General features: G+C 37.3%; 1 protein-coding gene across 1 annotated transcript in view; it reads right to left on the bottom strand.

The window, feature by feature from the left end:
- wdr27 (WD repeat domain 27) overlaps positions 1-20,186 on the bottom strand; it is a 41,628-nt gene extending 21,442 nt beyond the window's left edge. Inside the window, exons 1-19 of the mRNA XM_069690241.1 lie at positions 19,922-20,186; positions 19,002-19,143; positions 18,649-18,773; positions 18,275-18,388; positions 18,099-18,150; positions 17,650-17,720; positions 17,446-17,560; positions 17,203-17,305; positions 15,067-15,158; positions 14,076-14,140; positions 13,511-13,623; positions 12,464-12,537; positions 7,433-7,502; positions 7,102-7,170; positions 6,906-7,009; positions 5,613-5,702; positions 4,770-4,891; positions 1,998-2,131; positions 740-837 (exon numbers count right to left, since the gene is read on the bottom strand). Coding sequence (XP_069546342.1) covers positions 740-837; positions 1,998-2,131; positions 4,770-4,891; positions 5,613-5,702; positions 6,906-7,009; positions 7,102-7,170; positions 7,433-7,502; positions 12,464-12,537; positions 13,511-13,623; positions 14,076-14,140; positions 15,067-15,158; positions 17,203-17,305; positions 17,446-17,560; positions 17,650-17,720; positions 18,099-18,150; positions 18,275-18,388; positions 18,649-18,773; positions 19,002-19,143; positions 19,922-20,056 — 1,888 coding nt within the window. The 5' untranslated portion in view covers positions 20,057-20,186. The remainder of the gene's footprint in view (positions 1-739; positions 838-1,997; positions 2,132-4,769; positions 4,892-5,612; positions 5,703-6,905; positions 7,010-7,101; positions 7,171-7,432; positions 7,503-12,463; positions 12,538-13,510; positions 13,624-14,075; positions 14,141-15,066; positions 15,159-17,202; positions 17,306-17,445; positions 17,561-17,649; positions 17,721-18,098; positions 18,151-18,274; positions 18,389-18,648; positions 18,774-19,001; positions 19,144-19,921) is intronic.
- Between the last annotated feature and the right edge of the window lie 665 nt (positions 20,187-20,851).

Raw genomic sequence — 20,851 nt, 5'->3', positions numbered from 1 at the left:
TAAGCGAAGTAATGACATTTATTTTTCTCATCTAGGACATTTATTTTCTGTAGACCAGCTTTCCAAAAAGATAACGTATTATATATTTGATCAATGACTTTCCCATATTCTTCATGGCCAGTATTAGGGGCATGTACCTTGTTGTTGACAGCCTCTATCATTCCATGCTATGATACAAAGGCATATCAATTGTAAAGGTTAGTGGTTACCTGCAACTTTGCAAACCATTATTTTAACTTTCTAAACAGTCTTTCATGGTCATGTTTTTTACATTATCTGACTAGATCTAACTCCTTTTAATGATACACAAAATATCATTAAAATACATACGCACACAGAGTATATATATATAAAATGTATTTTTTTTTTATGTGATCATTGTATTTTTATTTTCTATTTGCACAGAGGTGTAAAACTATTCCTGACAGGATCTCCCGCACTCCAATGCACCTCTGTTCAGTGCATTTATTGGAAAGTAAATGCACTATAAACACTAACAAGGGGTTGGAATGCAGACATTCCTAAAAAATTAAAGACACCAAATGATTTACAGGTATAATCAGCTGTGGAAGCCCTCAAGCAAAATGTGTTAAGACTTTATGAAGTGCAGACTGATTGCTGTTGTTGACATGAAACTTGTCCAACCAGATGCTCAGAGTTAAAAAGGGATAGGTTGACTTTGTCAGCATAAGTTCAACACTTCCTGCTGCAAGAACAATAACAACAACAAAAAGGATACAAGAGAGGAAATCATTGATTGCAGACAAGGCAGTGATGTCTGTTGCTGATGTTGTTGAAAAGCATCTTGCCAGTTTGATGACACTCCGTTGTTGATATCTAAGAAGAAAAGTCGTTATTAGCATCATTTTCTAAACCAATACAGATATGTATATGAGCAAAATGTTCACATAATGACTCAGCCGTCACCTGTCTGAGCTATACAGCTGTAGGACCTCAGTAAGAGGCACTACCTTAGGCAAAGGATTTCTGATTTCAATGTTTACTGATGGACAGCTGATGTGTTTCCATTCCCAAAATGCATCACCCAAATAACTAGAGGAAAAACATGAATAGGCAACATTCACTGCGAGAGGAGGGTATAGAGGCCCCTTTATTGTAATTTTCCTTTCCTCCAGAAGAACCTCTGACAGCTTACAGTACACAGCAGTCTTGGGTGGTAATGAGTGTCAGCAGTGTCTGCGGTAGCAGCTAAATAAAGCCAGGCCCCCATCAAATCAGTAACAAAGCTAGTGAGCAACTCTGTCCGCTTTCTAAATAGATTACATACATTTTAAAACAAATTAATATTTTTTTCCTCTGTCTATCTGTACTGCAATTTTGGCAGAGTATTTGTATTTGCATCAGAAGTCATTATTTTAATAACTGACTGAGTGAAGGTGAAAAGTGGCAGATTATTGGTTTGAATCTCTAAAAAATGGCCCAACTAGCCTGAAAGTGTGCTTCATGTTCTTGGAAATAAAAAAATCACTTAACCTTTTACTGTTACTGTTTAGAGGCAAACAAGACTGGTCCTATTGTGCAGCTTTAAGCAGCAGATATAGTATATCCATACAGAGATGGAATATAATAATTCTATCACATTTTCTTCATAAAATTTCCACAATGTTTGTACAGGCCAAGAGTACACTTGAAAATCATACAACACATGCATAACTAAGATGTTAATACGATGAGTTGATGCATTCTTTGAAGCCTTATCAGTAAAGGTTTTTCCTGATTCCCCATAGTTACGCTAAATAACAAGCACTTTTACTCAGCTGTATAAACTGAGATTCAACTTTACACCAAAAGAAAAATATTTACCACGACTCTACTGGTCTAACTGTTCTTTACAGTACAGAGCATAAAACTTCAATGTTAGAATAATATATTACATATGAATGAGTAAAACCAATAAAAAAAAAACAACAACAATAGCTAGTTTATGTATCACTATTTATGTCAGCGTGTATTCATGTAAAATGACTTGTGATTACCTTTTTATGTCGTCACGCGTGATGTCCACATTATACAGGTACATGTATAGAGAGGACCCAGATGCCAGGAGGAGAAATTTGTCGAGGTAATAAAACTGAGCACCTCTAATTGGTTTGGAGAACGTATTGTTGTTCTAAAAGAAGGAAGATAGAGACAAAAAAAAAAAAATCAAGCTAATATCTTTATATTATGGACACATTTGTGATGTAAGAATGTATATTACTAAAAAAAGACATAGACTACTTTAATGCAATGAGATGAATAGTTATGAAGAATATTTTTCACCAATGGTTTTTTCTTTTCTGATTTTCTTTTCTAATTAGTAACATCCCTTGATGCAAAGGGACAGATTGAGAAAATGTTTGATTCTTAACAACTTTGCCCAACAAAAATCTCCATATTGACTGGATAACTTAAATTCACAGCTGAATTTTGAAATCAGGAAAAAGCTGTAATACTTAAATATTGTACTGTATATGTATAGCTATTTTCTCAATCTAATGCACACAAAACCTTCAAATGTGAACGAATAATCTGCACACAGCAGTAGGCTCACCCCATTAAATAAACAATAAACTTGTGGTTATTCATGGGAAACTATGTGAATCTTGAATGTTTGCTCAATTCTGATATCCCTGATACATTTTTGCAACCAAAATCTTCAGGCTTTATGTCCTCATAGTTAAAAGACACAGAAAAGGAGACTCAAAGAATCTGTTTAAAAGGACAAAGGCATTAACCGAGGAAAAGGCATCCTCATTAGAAACACTTTGGATGGGAAATTAACTTTGTTCTCCTTAAGCCTCAGAAGAATCTATCAAGTTTATAGAAGCAAGCAGACGGGCTGTTGAGCTTTCTCTGCCCAGCTTTACACATTTTCTAACCTACCAAATATCAGACATGTGGAGACTTCCAAAGACAGAAGTTCAAAAAATATCATGCGGTCATTTGAGGTTATTTCTAGAGTCTTCAAGTATAACTGTGCAAAGCTATTTGTACTTCTGGCTCACCCCATCATAAGCTTTTGTCCCTGAAAAGACTTGCATTTGTTGCCAAGTTGTTTCACAAGAACTCCAAGCAGTCAAAGACTGTAGACCCAGCCAAGCTCAAAACAATCTCACTGAGTGAGGCGAAGCAGGGATGGTTAGCATCAGCTATGAGGAGACCTTTGATTTTTGAAGACAGACCATTGTTTTTACTTGTCATGGGAAGGTAGACACACTTCTGACTGTCTCCTTAAATGTGATACCCAATGAAGTAAGGAGGGTCTGCATATGACCACATGGATGTCCTGAATCTAGCAGATGCTTTGAATGACAGAGTTGCTGTCATTGAGCCAAGAAATACACAATTTCACCATTCTATCACTTTAGCTTTCTTGTTTGTTAATTCCATCAGGCTTATTAGAAAAGGTGAATTTAGCCAGTTTTATATCAATATGTCAAAGATACGTTCTGATAAAGTCACAAAAATGACCAAATGGAAACGCTATTGGAGAGGTGTGCTATGACTGAGTTGTTAATGCATTACAGACTAAACAAATATGATAATTTTTGCCTCAGCTAAAAAGGTTATATTTTCAGTGCGCCTGGTTTGTTTATTTGTCTGTAGGATTACAGAAAAACTACCTTCTCAGATTTTCATAAAAATTGGTGGAAGGGTGGAGCATGTGTCAAAGAAGAAACCATTAAATGCTAGTGTATTTTGAATCAGGGACACATATGTACTTTCTCGAGCGTAATGCAGCAAGCTGTTGTTATGGAGCACTCAGGGACAGTGGTTTCATAGGAAAAAAACTGGACCTGTATTTACTGTGACATCACGACAAATGTAAATATACCCAGACATACAGTATGTACAGTGCATACTAGGGGATAATAACAAAATCAAAAATCACAATACTTTTGACCAAATACCTCAATATTGATATTGCAACGATACTGTAGAAATGATTATTGGTGATTTCACAAAATATTTACATAATGACATTTCCGATAAATAATCATCAGTAACGTGGATTTAATGACTAAGTGGGTGAAGGCAAACAATAGAACAGTGTGGTAAATTCAGAAAATTACATCTCTTTACTGTAATGCCCCTAAAACCAAGAAAAGACAACTATTGTGCCAACTCACGATATTACAATATGTAAAATTTAAGATGATACCTAGTCTCATCATAATACAATATAAAATGTCGATTTTCATCCAGTTCTACTTTATTGTGTTTACTGTTGCAGATTTGTATATCATAGAGATGTTGTCTGCACTCTCTGTGTGCCCTTCTAGTCTACAGCATCTCATATCTGCATTAACAACATAATACACTCTTTCCATTACCATCAATGCACCACGCATGTCTTAATATAGTGTGCAACTTTTAATCCAAATCGGAGACAATAGACTCTCAAGAACATCAAATATGAACATTTGGCAAAACGTTGTGGGTACGAATTCAGCCACACTTGAATGACAGAGAAACACGAGGAATACATCATTCCAGCAATCACAGCCATCGTTAAAACCACAGTGAAAAATGTGTATCTGTTTTACTTTTCAACAAATTTTAGTTTTTAGAGCGTTACAGCGAGGACATTTTTGTAACATGACGTCACTCTGGCTGGTCCTCATTTCACAGTTTTTTATGGTTAGGACTTGGACTGAGAGTAATGAGTGAGTGAAGGCTTCATTATGGCTGAAGCTAGGGCATGTAGTGGTGACAGGGACTGAAAGTAAAACATGAGCACCAGTGTGTGTGCATGAGGCATTTACCATGATAATGGCAGGTTCCGAGCTGCAGTGGGTCCAGATTCGTAGTGACAGGTCTTCTGACGCACTCAACCACCATTGTCGGCTGAGGCTCCAGCTCACACTGCTCACTGGCTTGTCATGCCCTGCGTACACAGAGAGAAATGGAAATTAAACTGCTAATACAGCATGTGGCCAGAACATTTACTTTTATGGTACTGTTCAGAGAGCCCGGCTGACTGGAGAGAAGAGGTGCACGGTGACCTCCACGTCACCTCAACTTCTGTCCTGTTATCTCTGCTGCCCCCTTGTGGAGGCTGAGTTCCAGCTGGAGTTGAGCTAGCAACTGCGAAATACTTGCTTGACATGGGGTATCCTTCCTTTGCCCCTCATTGTTAACTGCGCTGCCAAGGATCGCTCAGACAAAGGACATTATAGTTTTAAACCTAGAAAGTCTCAGAAGAAAATGTGCCCCTTTCAACTTTTCTTTTTTTATACCTTTACTAGAGTGAGTGAATTCAGATTGTCCTTAAATCTTTCATCTCGAGCCATGGATCCATTTCAAAGTAAATTAAAGATGGTCACAATAGCACAAATAAGGCAGAGCTAAATCCAAGCTGAGGATGATTTTCATAATATTATCATCCTACATGGGTCTCAACCTTGAGTAACTCTAAAATGTGAAGCTCATTTGCAAAGAGTCAATTAATAAAGCCATATTTCAACTATTATGAATAAAATAAATCATTCTTTCAATAAAAGAAACATTCAGGTGTAATTTCAACAAAAAAAGTGGAGTGAACAAGAGCTATTATAAAGCACAGCAGGGGTTTAAAAGGTAGTGATACTTATGTCTGTTTCACCCACCTACGTAGACAGTTGGACTGGCAGTAAGGCTGGACTTGTACAATAACACTGAGCTGTCACCAAGACCACACAGGATTTGTTTTCCGTCACCTTGGAGGAACAAGGAAACATAGAATTGTTTCATTCAGGAATTTTCAGGCAACAGCTGATTTATTACTATGAAGAATAGGAGAGCGGTTTTTAAACATAACAGTGAAGTGTTTTGTCTGACAGAGGAACCTACATCTGAAAATAGAATTCAGCAACAATGTACAGCCAATCGTGTTTCATAAATCACTGTTTTACCTTAATCCTCCCATTAGAGGATGGGCAATACTGCAATATACACTTTGTACTTTATCAGATCCACAATGTAATGGAATTCAATACAACTGTTGTGTTGTAAGGTCTACTTTTATGAGGCTTTTTTTTTTTTTTTTTTTTTTTTTAACCTATAATGCTGTTATTATGGAACCTGCCGTGGAGCTGTACATTATAACTGATTGTGTTTATACTGTAGATAGACAGCTTTAGTTTGACAAATGTTTCTAATACACAGCCTCCCTCATATATGTAAATAAAGAGCAAATAATGATCAACACCTCTGTAATCTAGTTCAGCACAACATCACCTTTAACAATGACATCAGTAATGAAGATAATTGAATTTACACGTTTTCAATAATGTCATCAAATATTAAGCGTTTCGTACAAATATATGCAATGAGAGGGTTCTGTCATATTGAATAGCATTAGATTGTACAGAGGTAACTCAAAGTTTCCACTGAGTGTATAACTTTTTTCAGTTTTCTACTTCAAACTCTGTTAATGCTAATAACATATGAATTGAGGCTCTATTGGGACTCTGCAATTCAAATAGATTTATGCTATCATTCAGAGCCTCCATGTTGTAGAATCATGATCATTGCACTGTTCTGACATACGATAATGCGATGGTTGTCGATTTGCGACTAAGGGCTTACATGGACTTCAAGTACTTCATACTTTACACAGACCTAACCACAATCATCCCAAGTCTGAGGATAGATAGACTATGGCTGGTACCTAAATGGAACAGTTACAATGATATTTACTATAAATCTGGTCAAGCGTTAAGAAGAAACATGGAGGTTTTTCTTCATGTAAAACTTCACATTACGTACTTAAATTTTATGAATGGCTATTTTGCCTTAAGAGTTATCATTATCTTTGTTCACATATATTTTGTAATGTTAAACACACAAAAATTAAATGTTAAAACAGGGAAACAGGTTGGATAATTGCTTTTAAAAAAAAGTTATTACAATGGACTCACCTGAATACTGAAGGCATGAGACTTGTTTGTTAACAATGCTTAGATCAATACATGGAATAGTTGGTGCTGCACTGTCTGCTGGGTAATCTCTGAGGAGTAAACCTCTAAATAACAAAAACATATTTACATTCAGTTCATACATTCAATAAAGGTTCACAACACTGTAGTTTAAGTGAAAGTAAGCTGCGCTGCTTACGTATTTTTGTTGGCCTTTTTAGAGGAAGAATTCTTCATAACATTTGTTTTGGGTGAAAACATGACCCTTCTGAAAAATAAAAACAATAAAGCAAGACAGAAATGTTTTTATTATCTCATTCGGTGACAGGAAGGTACTTAAACATGAAAATCTCTCTGATTATGACTTAAAAAAAATAAGGATATCAAAGATAAAGGAAAAATTAAGTTCCTTTACTTTTGTCTCTTGAATAGGTGCTTTGAATATGCTATTTGTTAAATTTTTGGACAATCCAATAAACCAGAATTTAATTTTTTATCCCGCAAAAAGTTGCTCTGTTAAAGGACTGTACCTTGGGGCACTGCTGTAACCCGATGACTTGACTTTGGAGTGGAAAACCAGAGGATATTCCTTTATTTCTCCTTAAAAAAAAAAAAAAAATATATAAGATAGTAAGATACAGGCTGACAAATAGTTGCACGAGTACATGTGATTTACAGTATGTATGTTCAATATAAAGAAGAAATATACTCATAAGAAAGAGCCTATTTACACATGATACTGAGACAAAGGTCTGTTCAGTAGTCCTATGTTTGCAATACAACTACTGATTATCATACTCCTGAAGTGGGTTTCATGGATTATGCTCAACTATTGAGTGACCACTCTGTGCTGTAAGTATTAAGTGCATCAGCCACAAACTGTGGGATGGTTCATTCTGCTCCCTGTTCGCTGTCAGTGCCTTTACTATATTACAATGAGCTCACTTTTTCCACAGCCATTAAAATGTGTGAGGCTTTCCAAAAACTTTTCTCCTGTCAAACACAGGCAGAGAAAGAAAAGTCACAAAATCTCTGAGCGGCAACTTCAGATTTAAGTTGTAGCAGAAGACAAGTAGTAATTCTGTTTACAGGCTTAACTGTGATTTAACACTTGTTTATAACCACAAATTAGTCAATTCATTTGGTGGACTCACAAAAACTACAAAGCAGAAAATCACAAGTCAACTGTGTGTTTGTGCTCTTTCCATGCAATTATGTATTTCACACAGGTGACACTGACAGCACCTGATTTTGCCAGGTATTGCAGGTTAGTAACAGATTTACATAAAAAAACAACAACAACAACAACAAAAAAACAGGTTGATTGGTGCTGTTGTCTGATCCTGTCACACTGATGTTTTTACAGCAGATTGCACCCAAAGCTAATCTTCAAAGATTTTAAAAAATACAACAACCCACAAACAAAAAAACCTACAATGTTGAAAATAGGGATAAAGAAGCTACAAATTCTAAAACGTGGGTGCTTCACATACATCTCCAGCTCGACAGCACAGAAGATCTGTTCAATCAGCACACTTTCAAGGCAGACACCCAAGATTAGTGTCACCAAAAGAGAACTATGGTCACAATCTCCCCTTCTGTTCCTGAGCTATGGCCAGAAAAGTATTTTTACAGAATAATATGATGTAAAGTAAAGCTGACCTTTGACCTTGTGGATATAAATTACAATTGCAATCACAACATAATTTTAGCATATTTGACATCTGTGTGAAATTTCCTCATAATTAGTGTATTATTGCCAAAGGTATGCCCTGAACGTAGTTTGGAAAGTCACAGTGACCTCTGACCACCAAAATGCAATCAGTTCATCAGAAATTCCCTCAAGATGTTAGAGACTTGGCATTCATGAAAATGGGACCGACGGACGTAGATATGTACAGACGGATGTCAACTCAAAAACATAACGCTTCAGGCCACAGCAGTGCAGAGGCATAAGAAAAAACACATACTAGATCCCTGACAACGATCAATGACTGCCAGCAAACCTGCAGTTAATAACTTTACAAAAGACAAATACACACTGCCTTTTCAATGTAAGGTTGGCAATGGACATATCACAAGTCAGTAGTTTTAATTTGCTAATATGTCTTAAAAATGAACAAACTTGAAATATTGGCCAGGATCACTTGACTGTATCAATTACCTCATTTTTTAAGTGGCAGGTATGGTATCAGTCCTTTTAGGCTCTCGTTGGTGCAGCACAAACACACTAAATAAAGACATTCAATGCAAGCAGAATAGTCCGGTCCAAAAACAACAAATACATCTGGATCTGGGAGTTCTTTCCATCTTAGGTCAGCAGTGCTGAGGTTCACTACAGTTTTGGCTTGAAGGGTATTGTCCTGGAAAGTATGTTGAAAAATTACTCAGTTCCCTTTCCTTGGATTTTGAATTTAAATGTAAGTTTATTGAGGTACATGTTTCTTCTATCTGCTCAGCCCCAAAGAAAAGTCCTGTTGGTGCTATTCATGCTGTGTTGCTTCCGCAAAAGCAATATTCTTATTTCCATCCTAATTTCCTTCCTTAGTTCCTACTTTTTTTCATGAAAAAGTATTTTTCTACCAGTTGTTTACAAAGCAAATGAAAAATATGTAGTGAACCTGGTATTTAATTTAGGTCAATTTGGTGCTGAATGGTTTTAACCAACAAAGACCTTGACAAAGGTCTGGTAACACTGGTCGCTAACATGTAGCACCTTCCTCCATTCCTCTGCAGTTGTATGAGGTGGAGCACTAAAAGTAGCTTCTGATCCAGAACAGATTACATGTAGAAAACTAAAAGATCTAATTATATGGCCTTGCAATCATTTGGCATTGCTCAACAGCCCTATTGACCCCCTGCTGATATATAATGGTCATTCAGTTTTATGGGGCTGTAAAAATCTCATAATTTATGCTGACTTCACACTAGACATAATTTGAAGCAAAGTGAGAGTTTCTGACTAATTTTCCAAGGCAAGTCGTATGTGCGTAAAGTCATGGCAGTTTGATGTTTGTTCCTTTTATAGCTCTCATTATGTGAGGTTCTGCTTAATGACAAGAATATTTAACAACATAGAAATCTTTAAGTCTACCTCAAAACATCAGAATGTTTAGCTTAACTTATTAATGATTAACTATAGTTACAATAAGGTTTTGTCTGCACTCAGTGTACACAGGGTGGGTTGTTATGACGTTAACATAAAAAAAAAAAAAAAAAATATTTTTGTGCATTACTTTTTCTGATTTCAGATGAGATTTTCAACTTGTGTTCACACTCAAAAAGCAGTAGAAGGCAAAACTTTGAGCTCCTTCTGAGTCAGCTGCTGAATGTGGCCCAAGAAAAAGACTAACTTAAGCTTCTAAAAATGTACAAACAACTGAAGGTATTCTGTATATATATCAAAGATATTGTTTTGACCAGAGTCTGCAGTGAATTATTGCTTTACTTTCCTGTGAAAAGTGGAGCACACAGTCATAGAAAAGATTGAGAGTAGAAGTAAAAACATATCAGAAGCACATTAACAGGAGACTGACAGGTATTAGAAATACTGTATTGAGCAAAAGTAAGGCCCCATTTACAACTGGTATCAATATGTGACCTGTGTCTGGATATATTATCTGGATAAAGATCCACGATTCTTTTCATTTACAAATTAAAATGTTCTCAATTGTGCCCACATTGGTATATAGGTGGGGATGGCAGACCTGTCAATAGACATGGTGCATCCCAAGTTAAAGGAATCAATGCTGTTGTATGGAAAATATTGCTATGACTACTTCTAGCTTTTGTTAAGCATCCTTGTGTTATCAGTCAGAGGCAGAGTTTAATGACCTTTCAGTTTGTGGGAATGATGGTTTTTCCTCAGAATGGGGTAACACTGTAAGGATTGCTTTTACACAAAACCTGATCCCACTGCAAGCCGAACCCCCTCTAAATGTGATCCGATCAGATAATCTGATTGCACTCTGTGTGCATTTACACCCACCATTAAAATACATTTCTTTGGATTCAGGTTGCATGTGAATACTACGTGTAAATGGGGGAAAAGAATGCAGCATTACATTTCACTGCAAAAATAAAATACCAACCAAAATATCCAACAAACAGACATTGGTGGGCATCAGGTGCAAAAAACAAAGAAATACTCTGTATTGCAGCTGCTATAAACAGTGTCTACTTGAACAATATCATGAAAAATGTTCCTTTTTCATTTGGACTACTTCCACTTTCTCTGATTATTTTCCCATCTCACTCTACCTAAAACCAGCAAAGGAGCTCTGAAAACCAAAACTGAAATGAATGATTTTTGATGGATGTCATGTCAAAGTAAGATGATGTCTTGCAGCAGTCACCTAATACCGCATATGATAACCCAGTATTTTTTACATAAATATAAATCTTACTGCTTTTTACTGAGAATACTATTTTAAAGAAATTGGAACAAGTTAAGGCAACTTTTTCCACAAAGGTACATGTTACTAACAAAGAAATGCTCATGAGTCAGTTCCATCAGTATTTTCATGGAATCAATGTTGCTCAATGCCAACTGTTGTTTTAGTAGCTGCCTTAAATCCTGACTGTGTAACAACTTAATCCAGGCAACAAGACTGAGGAATTACAGTATATACCAGACATAAAGTAATGGCAGCTGATTATCATCATCTCAAAAAGCCAACAGTCCTGGTTCCCTTCATGATTATGTTACATGGCAATGTGGCATGAGAACAGATATCTAATCTGCACTCAAAGCTCCTTCAGACTTGTGCCAGCCTTTCAATGGAAGAACAATTTCCTTTCCAGGAGTCTCAGAGGTTTATGGTGTAATTTGTATACAATTCTGCAGCTATCTTAAAGAGTACAGCGATGTATGGGGACGGCGTGGTGGGTTAGTACGTAAATTCTTGTGGTTTTTGGTCTGACGTTGCAGCCACACGGCAACTCTAGACTCCCCAGATGATCCCCTTCATAGTCTGGCTGTGGCAAATCCCTTCAGTCCAGCTGTGGGGAGTCCAGATAATGCTGGCTTTCTCAGCACTAACTCTCTGTATGAGCTACATGTAAACCTCAGTATACTGCAGATCTTCAGCAGAATAGTTTCAAGCTGCCAGGTCCTAATGATTCACCAAAGAAATAGGCACACTATATCTATAAATCCACTACTGCAAGAGGCAACCATACAACAAACTGTTGCCATCTGAGAGAACTCGTATGTCAAAATGTGCAGCACACCTATCTGTTTATGTGGCAAACGAAAGCTGAAGGGAATGTAATAATGAATTCCATATACATACCTGCCTCAGTGCAAAGGATGGGATCAAAGGATGGGATTTTTTTTTCTACCCACTATATTTACTGATAATGATGATGTTCTCAGACTTTTATATACCGACAGGTATAATTTAACAGAACAGTCTGTGGCCAAGCAAGACAGAAATGGAGTGAACTGTAAAATGGGTCATACTTTTAAAACCAAAAGTCATCAAACAGCAGTTGCTCCTTTTACATTTTATGTGCATGAGCGTAAATTAGGGCTGTAGACAACAACAGACAATGCTGACCTTTCTTTTTAGGATGGTTGGATTCCTTCTTCTTTAACTCAGCATTCAGAGGAGATTCACGCAGTGGAGGAGAACTGAGAACAAGGGAGGGGTGAAATGGGGGGAGAGAGTTACTGGAAATGAAGGAGCGCAGCATTTTCCACTGCTATGGATTATTAGTCCTTCTAATTCTCAGTACCATGATATTGTTGACTCATGAAAAACCAGATGGCACGAGTGGTTATAATAGAGCAAGTTAATATGGAAATGTCAGAGTCAGAAGGCCCTAGAGGCAGGAGGCCAACTGAAAAACAGGCCACACATATGTCCTACTGCTGGTGAGGTCAGATGACCAGTATGTGAGGGTAAGTAACAAAAGTCTATGACTGCATTGTTTTTGCAGGTCCTAACAAGCTGACATGATTATGCTTTGGCTCATAAATTGCAAATTTGTTAAAGTAGAAAAACACATTAAATTGATGAAATTAGCTCTTATTGGTGCTGTAGGACGTTGGTCAATAATTGTTTACGGATGTACAGGTAATGCCTGAACAAATTTGGTTTCTTCCCCTGAGGACAATTTAAAATTTCTGGCATTTATAAAGCAACACTATTGTGTAGGTAATAGGATTAATCCTCAGGATTAAGGAGTAAATCCAATACAGGCAGCCTAATAAAAACATCTGTTTAGACATATAAACAATGTTCACAGAGTTCATTCAGTCACTGAGCAGAGCAATTTCAGGCTTCAACCAAGCAGCTGTTTTCTCTTACTTGGGTTATCTGTAGACAGTTCTCTGACATGGACTGTAATACTGATACTGACTAAACACAGAATGAGAGTTGTTTTTTAAAAAAAAATACATATTTGATACGTACTATTGGTTTAACAGGTAGTCCTTAAACTAGAAAACTTGGTTTCCAACCCCTCTTTATGCAGGCCTCTGCCAGTCCGAAGTATCCCTTAACAATATACTGCCTAATGGAGCTCATTTGTTACTTTGATTCACTCTCAGAGGTCAAAATACTGTAGCATCATCAAACATTTCCCATAAACTACAGGTTTACCTTGGGAATACTGAAAAGCCTTCATCACAAGTCCAGATCCTCCTGAGGTCACATGAACGCAACTCCAACAGGACCAGACATGGAGTAAACAAAGCGCTCACTAAAACCACCATCTGTGTGATAAAGATTCATTTAAATAAATTTAAAAAAATGCAGAAACAATTGTGAAAGACCAAAATGATTTCTTTAAAAAAAAACAAAGATACAAATATAATTTTCCTTCAGGAAACAAACATACACTTTAGATCTTGAAAACAAAATTATTTCACATAATCCTAAAGTGGATTGTAAAAACATTAAGAGATAATTGCAGTATTTATAAAATGCCAAAGTTTAAGCACAGAAACACCTTATGTGGAAAGCTCCACATTGATCCAGTCACTTAGTAGGGACTGATTTCAGTGGCTGCAGTTGCAACAAGAGAAAAATCTAAATAGAGATTGATTACAAACATTCTGAGCCAAAACGAGATCACACACCAATTGAATTATAGAAATGGAGTTGAAAGGGCAATCCAGCACTACGGCTTAATGTTGCTCATCAAGATTCTATGAGAAATACTCACAGAGTTATCGCACCCTGGAGAGACTGACCATGACCCAGCCATGCTGATGCTCAGGTCGGGGTAATCTAGAAAGACAAACATCAGTCAAAGGTTTGGCTGCATGTAGTTTCCAGTTTATATGTAACATTTGGTAAATGACTGTGAGCATGTATGATTATCATATACATAAGAATATATAAATATATAAACCCCGTTTTTGTGGAGTTTTGCTGCTTTGATTTGCTTATCAGGACAGTTTTATACAATACCATTATACAATACTCAATAGGACTGTGAGGCGTAACAACACTGGATCAGTTGTTAAACTGATGGCCATTTTCAATTTGCTGTTGCTATTAGTACATTGAAATAAAAAGTGTTGTGACAAGCAATTATTCTGTAAGCGATCATTCTGCAAGCCAACCTAAATGGTTATTTCAATATCTCACCAAGAGTTATCCTGTGTTTTACGGGGGAGGGAGTCTTTGCTGTATTGACCCAAGAGACCAAAACTTGAATACAGACTAGAGTTTGAGATATTTCCTAGTAACAAAATGGGAAATCCAGATTTATTTTTTTCTTTCCTTGATTTATGTATTCTTAACACGCATCTCAGTAGTTTAGTTTGTGAAGTGATGTGTGGTTGGCTAACTTTAAAATAAAAAACAATCTTCAGACTTGTATCTTAAGATGGACTATAGTATACAACTTCCTGGTATTGCCAATCAGACGGTCACTTTGGCCGGATGTGTTTATGAAATGGAACAAAGCAACAATAGCTCCACAAATGAGCAACTAGTTATTGTTGACACACAGAGAAGAAAGCTGTCAGACACATGGGTGCAACTGGCCAATATAGGCTTTAACTCTAAGTGAGACACTTTACAACCTTATGGAGGATGTTATGTGTTTCTCCTAGAGTTTGATATCAATCCCTGTGTTTCTTTATAAAAAAAAAAAAATAAAAAAAAAAAAAAAAGCAGTTGGAGACATCAGACTGCCAGCAGCCTACCTTTGAAATATAGTGCTGTTAGGAGTTCTGAGGTAGCCAAATCCACCACATACAGGCCATCGGAGCTTCCAATACAATACCAGCTGTTGTCCCTGCATGGGGTCCACACAGAAGCATATGGAAAAACAGTGTTACAGGATTTCCCTTAAAAGCATTTTTTCAGATCATTGGGGGAAAGACAACGAAACCACATATTAAAGAAAAACATACTGATATGATGGAGTGACCAGACATGCATGCATACCGTAAGACTAAAGTCTTTTATTTAAGTTTCCTCTGACTTCAGGTAGTCTAAACTATATGCAACTGGCAAGATGGAAACTACTACCACACAAAGTATAAAGGAGCTTTGCTTCTTTATCCACTTCCTGCTCTGAGCTACATGCTGAGATTACGATATTGTAGACAATTTATTTTAGACAAGTTTTACTTTTTAGTGCATCATTATTTTCATGCTGAGTATGTACTTCTGTCCAGGATGGAGACAATTAGGGCAATTATGTGTGGAATTTTAATTACATTTTTGCAGCGTCCAATTTGTTCTGAAGCTATACATTTTTGTTTGTGGTAAAATGAGACGTGTTCGCTGCTGTACACCTCCGCGAGAGCCATAGTCAGAGGCATTATTTTCTTCGGTTGTCTGTCAGTCCGCTTCTTGTGAATGCGATATCTCAAGAGCACCTTGATGAAATGCTTTCAATATTGGCACAGACCTTCTCTTAGTTTGATTTTAGGGCCTCAAAGGTAAAGATCACAGGGAGCTTATATCCTCCTATTACCGGGGTAAGCGATATCTCAGGAACGTTTTCAGGGAATTTCTTTAGATATGACACAAATGTTCACTTGGACTGAAGGATGAACTATATGATCCAGATAAGGTCTAGAGAAAGTCTAAATTAGGTCTGGATATGGTTTAGAAATGTTGTAAATAAGGTGCGAATAAGGTCCAGATAAAGTGTAAATTAGCTCCGGATAAGGTCTGGACAACTAGATGGCATGTCAAATGTTCAGGTGAAGTGTCATGTCATTTTAAAGACGAAGTGTACTCCAACAAAGAAAATCATAGTTTTAACAGCAATGACAAATTAGAAGCATCATAACCATTTTCACACTTTGGGAAGACTCCTGTTACCATCCACTGATATCACTATTCATTCTTACACTTTGACAGTAAAAAAAAAAAAGAAAGAAGAAAACTGCTTCTGAGGGTGTGAAGCAGTAACTTATCCAGCTGCATATTTATCCCATAAAACATCCAAGCAAAAGCTGTATTCTCTTTAAGACCATCAAATAAAAGCCAGTAAAACTGTGGTTGCAGACAGACATCATGCAGTATGAACTAGATTTTACTCTAAAGCTTCTGTTTGGGTTTGGAGTAAAGACACTAGTGTGAGATCACATGCTTTCCTCAGAGCAATAAGGAGTCAACCTCCATTTCATTCCAGTGGTCCACGAAATACAAAGAGAGTGATGTCGGTGCTGTTTAAGTGCCTGCGTCCTGTCATAACATCAAATGTTTTAACAGTCTGAAACAGTTTATGCTACAAGGCTGCAGCAGCTTCCTGTGATGTGTGAAGTTTTCTGTGAACTTTGTGAACAAGTAGCCCATACAGATGTGACATTTAGTTCAGGCTTTTGTGACAGTATGGCATCTATATAGTGTTAATGGCAGAGGTGTAACAACTGTGTTTGAATTGCTTATGTAATGTTTTCCTGGAACACTTATAATTTGTGATTTCTGGAAACAGGAAGAAGTTCGAGCCCCTTAGAGAAGGTACAACACTGACAATATAGTGACTCATTCAACATTAAGATTACTTGTCACAAATGAAGAGAAACAGTTCACGATCATGGTAAAGTCAAATAATAAAGTATATTAATTCATTTGGAGGGAGTGAGACTGGTCTGCACGCTGTCATTATGAAGTGCACCCTGGACTTAGTGATTTCCTGACACTGACAAATGAAGTAAAGCCCAGTTCTTCAATAAAATACGGTCCATCCTTCTATCTACTCATTTGTCCATCGTGCAACAGTTCATGTAAATGCTCCTGGAAGTCAGACAACATTAAAAACATGTAACCTTTAGCATCAGTTTATCACTTTGGATTTCTCCAGCTAAATTGTTTGCACTTACTTGTTTTGGTCAGTGCTGGTGTCTGTAAATGGGCCACATGCAGCTATTTTAAGAACAGGCTTTGAAGTCTCCACTTCATCTACAGATGATTGTTCAGAAACCCCTGAAAGGAAATATCCAAACAGTATTGTCAAAGTAAATGAGTGGACTTGCACAGGAGAGAGAAATATGATTTCCGAAAGGACTTTTTATCAAAATCTCTCACATAGCTTTACCCTACAGCCTCACTGTTTGTAACATCACCTGCTTGAGGGTTGACAGTTTCTTGGTGCGTTTGATATCTTTTTTCCATCTTCTGAAGGTCCATTTTGGTCACCAGCCGACACTTGTGGTCATCATTCACAGAAAAGCACCACACCTAAAACAAAGCAGTGTCTTACAGCTCTGAAATTTCAGTGTCTGAGAGAAAATTGGATCTTTAAAGTGCTGTGTGTCTCAGATACTAACTTGTCCATCAGTTGAGCCAGTGACGAGGTGCCTGTCCTCCTCCAAGAAGAACACAGTGAGCAAAGGAGAGGCTAAAGAGAGGAAAAATGTGATACTTTCAATCATTTTGCAAGGCTCAGACTCCTCTACAGTAGTCACTATACAAAAGATGTCATTTGAAAATTGGAATTAGTTTAAAAACACTTATTTAAGCATCAGTGCTTCAAGCTTGAAAGACTTAAGCATGTATTTGAATACTCTTAGCTAATTTACATACTAACAGATATTAATTTCAAATAGAAAATCCTAATACTTGTTCATTTTTCATGTCTGTTACGAGTGTGGTCGTAGTGCTGTACAAATTAAAAGGGAAAGTCGAGGCTTGTAAGTGCTAGGCTCTAAAGAATGACTGTTATTTTGGACAGGGAAACTAATTTGCTCCATAAAGATTTTAAATAGTAATATCCTACCTGAAAGCACAAACGACTGGTACACAACAGCTTCAGTTTTTAAATCCCAAACCTGAAATAAAACAAGGCAAAGCACTGTGAAACTTAAGAACGTCGTGTGCAATATTCGGCATTTGTTGTGCAAACAAATGCACATCGTCGTCACCAAATCAAAAGTGTGAATCTTGAGTGAGTACCTTAAAAGTGCGGTCCTCTGATGTGGAGACAAGAATATCTTTACTCCAAGGGCAGAACTCTGCTGATGTTAAAGGTCCCAAGTGGCCAGTCAAGGTAGAGATCACTTCCTGTTTCTGATGTGGAAAACAACAGCGACACTTTTAAAAGAAAAGGTGATGACCTTCAACGGCAAATATACTATCAAGAAGAAATAATATCACACATCTTTTAGGAGAGATGCGTTGTGGTGATCATCAAATAAATTGGAGCAAAGTACAACTATAAAAGTTCAGTATCTGTAATCCATGTGAGCAATAAAGCAAGCAACATACTCAGACAACCAATGTACCTCAATGTGTGCATGCACCAAGGAAAGCTGTGTATCATCTGGTACCTTTGAGCTGAGAACATATAGAGTTGCTCCAGAGCACGCGGCCACTCGTTCATCAGAGAAACAGAATGAAAGATGGACGACTTCACCCAGTAAAGTCCCGATAACTATTCCAGCTGCAACTTTACCTGCAAACAAATCCATTAGTCCGTTTATATCCAAAACTAAAGAAGTCCATGAACACAGAAGTGGACACGAGGTGACATTTCACTAGATGGCAGGTTTGTTAAGGTTTTCACTCAGGAAAATGATCTCATTCCCAGATGTTGCTCCATAACAGTAGGAATGATGAGTTTTATCAACGTCACGTTAATGTGACTTTATTTACAGCTGAGTACACAAGTATTTTCCTTTACCTTCCAGTGTTCTCCTCGCGCACAGTTCAATATCCCAGACAATGATGTAATCAGCAGAGGCAGAGCAGAGGATGACAGATCTGCTTCCTTTTCCAAAAGTCATGGCACTGATGTCACCATGGTGGCCAGTTAGCAGCAGGGGCTGTGAACAAACACATTAAAACGGGCAAGACATTTTAACAATTTCATGCTGTCTGTGGCTTTTGCATGAGTCACTAAAAGTATTTAGTAGCTCCAGCTGATTAAAGACAGCATTGTAACTGGTCATGATTTATTTTCCACCTTATAAGATAAACTAAAAGAACGTTCGCAAGGAAAATCTCCAAAAACTTCACATGGATTAATACTAATATTACAAAACTTTGTTACATTATTGTCCATGTAGGAGTTCAGTTCATAACTTCAAGCTACTGAAATGTTGGAGTGATTGACATCACATGAATTGTATGTACTTTTATTTTTGATGCAACTTGCTGACAATACTTACATACATTTACTTAAGTACGTTTTTTTTTTTTTAACACAGAGCTTTTACTTGCACTGGGGTATTAGTACTTGGACTTAGATGAAAGACCTGAATACTTCTTCCACCACTGCAGTGCTGAGTGGACTCAACCTTGCAGGCTCGCTGATTGACAATCTGTTTTTAAATGTTTCCACGTGCAATTTACAGCAAGACAAACAAATGTTTGGCGCAACAGCAGTCAGAAACCGTTTGCCCTTCCGGGTTCAAATACACGGACAACAACAGTTTACGTCCTACCTGTACACAATCACCTGTAGATGTTACAACAGCGACACACAGCGGACTCGCGAGGAATAACAACTAAAATTCTGGTTGTTTCAACAGCCATAATTAAATATTGTGACGGTTTTTTTTTAAAATTTTTTATTTTGTATACAATATTTCGTAAACAAACCTTCTGCTGGATGTCCATATTATTGTAAACCAGCACGTCCTTGCCGCGCAAAGGTATGCAGCAGTACGAGTGACAGCATGCGAGCTGCTGGTGGGACAGAAGTCGATCACAAGTCAAACGGAGCTTTTCAATCATCTCTGCCGGGTCAGACCAAACTGCGACCAACCTGCGTCTATAACGCCGATTAGTTCAAGTTAACCGAGTCATCCTTAACGTCCGTCTCTTCTTCATTTACTTTAAATTGGTCGGGTTGTGTCGGGCTTCCCTCGACGCTTTAACTTCCAGAAGGATAACGGTTGCTCGGACACCACACCACACACGCGACCACAGATCGTCTATAGATACCAACGTTTCACACGGAAGGGGAAAAAACAAAAAACTTCTACCAGGTAAACTAGTGCTGCCTCTTGGGCTGTTTAAAAAAAACAAAAAAAAAAAAAAAATGTATGCTTGGTATTATAAAAACATCTGCTGATATGTCTTCACGATATAATTTTATGAGCGTCAGCGGTACATTTTGTTGTTTTTGCGCAGACCAATATATATATTTTACCGCAGAGGCAGAGTGAGACATCCGCAATAACATATCAATACTTGTAACTCTCCCTTTAACCGCAAGATGGCGGTCACCGTTCACGTGTGTGCAGCACTGTTCCTGCACGTATGCTCCGTTGTTAGTCCTACTACACTCCTGTACATTAAAGTCACTATCCATTATTACGATGCATGACTAGCCTAGAGGAATGACCAATTAAAGAGAATAATTCATCATTGTTCATGAATATCTCCGTACTATAAACCCCCTCCTCCAAAATGTGTACAGTAGTTTAATGTGCGGTCTCTAACTTTGAGCTGAGACTCACAGAAGTGTATTAGTCGCTATTACTATTATTAATCATCATGAATATGGTGTACTTAAAGTACACCAGT

Source organism: Brachyistius frenatus, unplaced genomic scaffold (genome assembly GCF_029030835.1).
Source record: "Brachyistius frenatus isolate BFR_SWC_R1_liver_20210118 unplaced genomic scaffold, ASM2903083v1 Contig_8, whole genome shotgun sequence".
In the NCBI taxonomy this organism is placed as follows: domain Eukaryota; kingdom Metazoa; phylum Chordata; class Actinopteri; family Embiotocidae; genus Brachyistius; species Brachyistius frenatus.
Note: the sequence above shows the minus strand (reverse complement) of the source record. Positions and strands in the feature narration are given on the sequence as shown.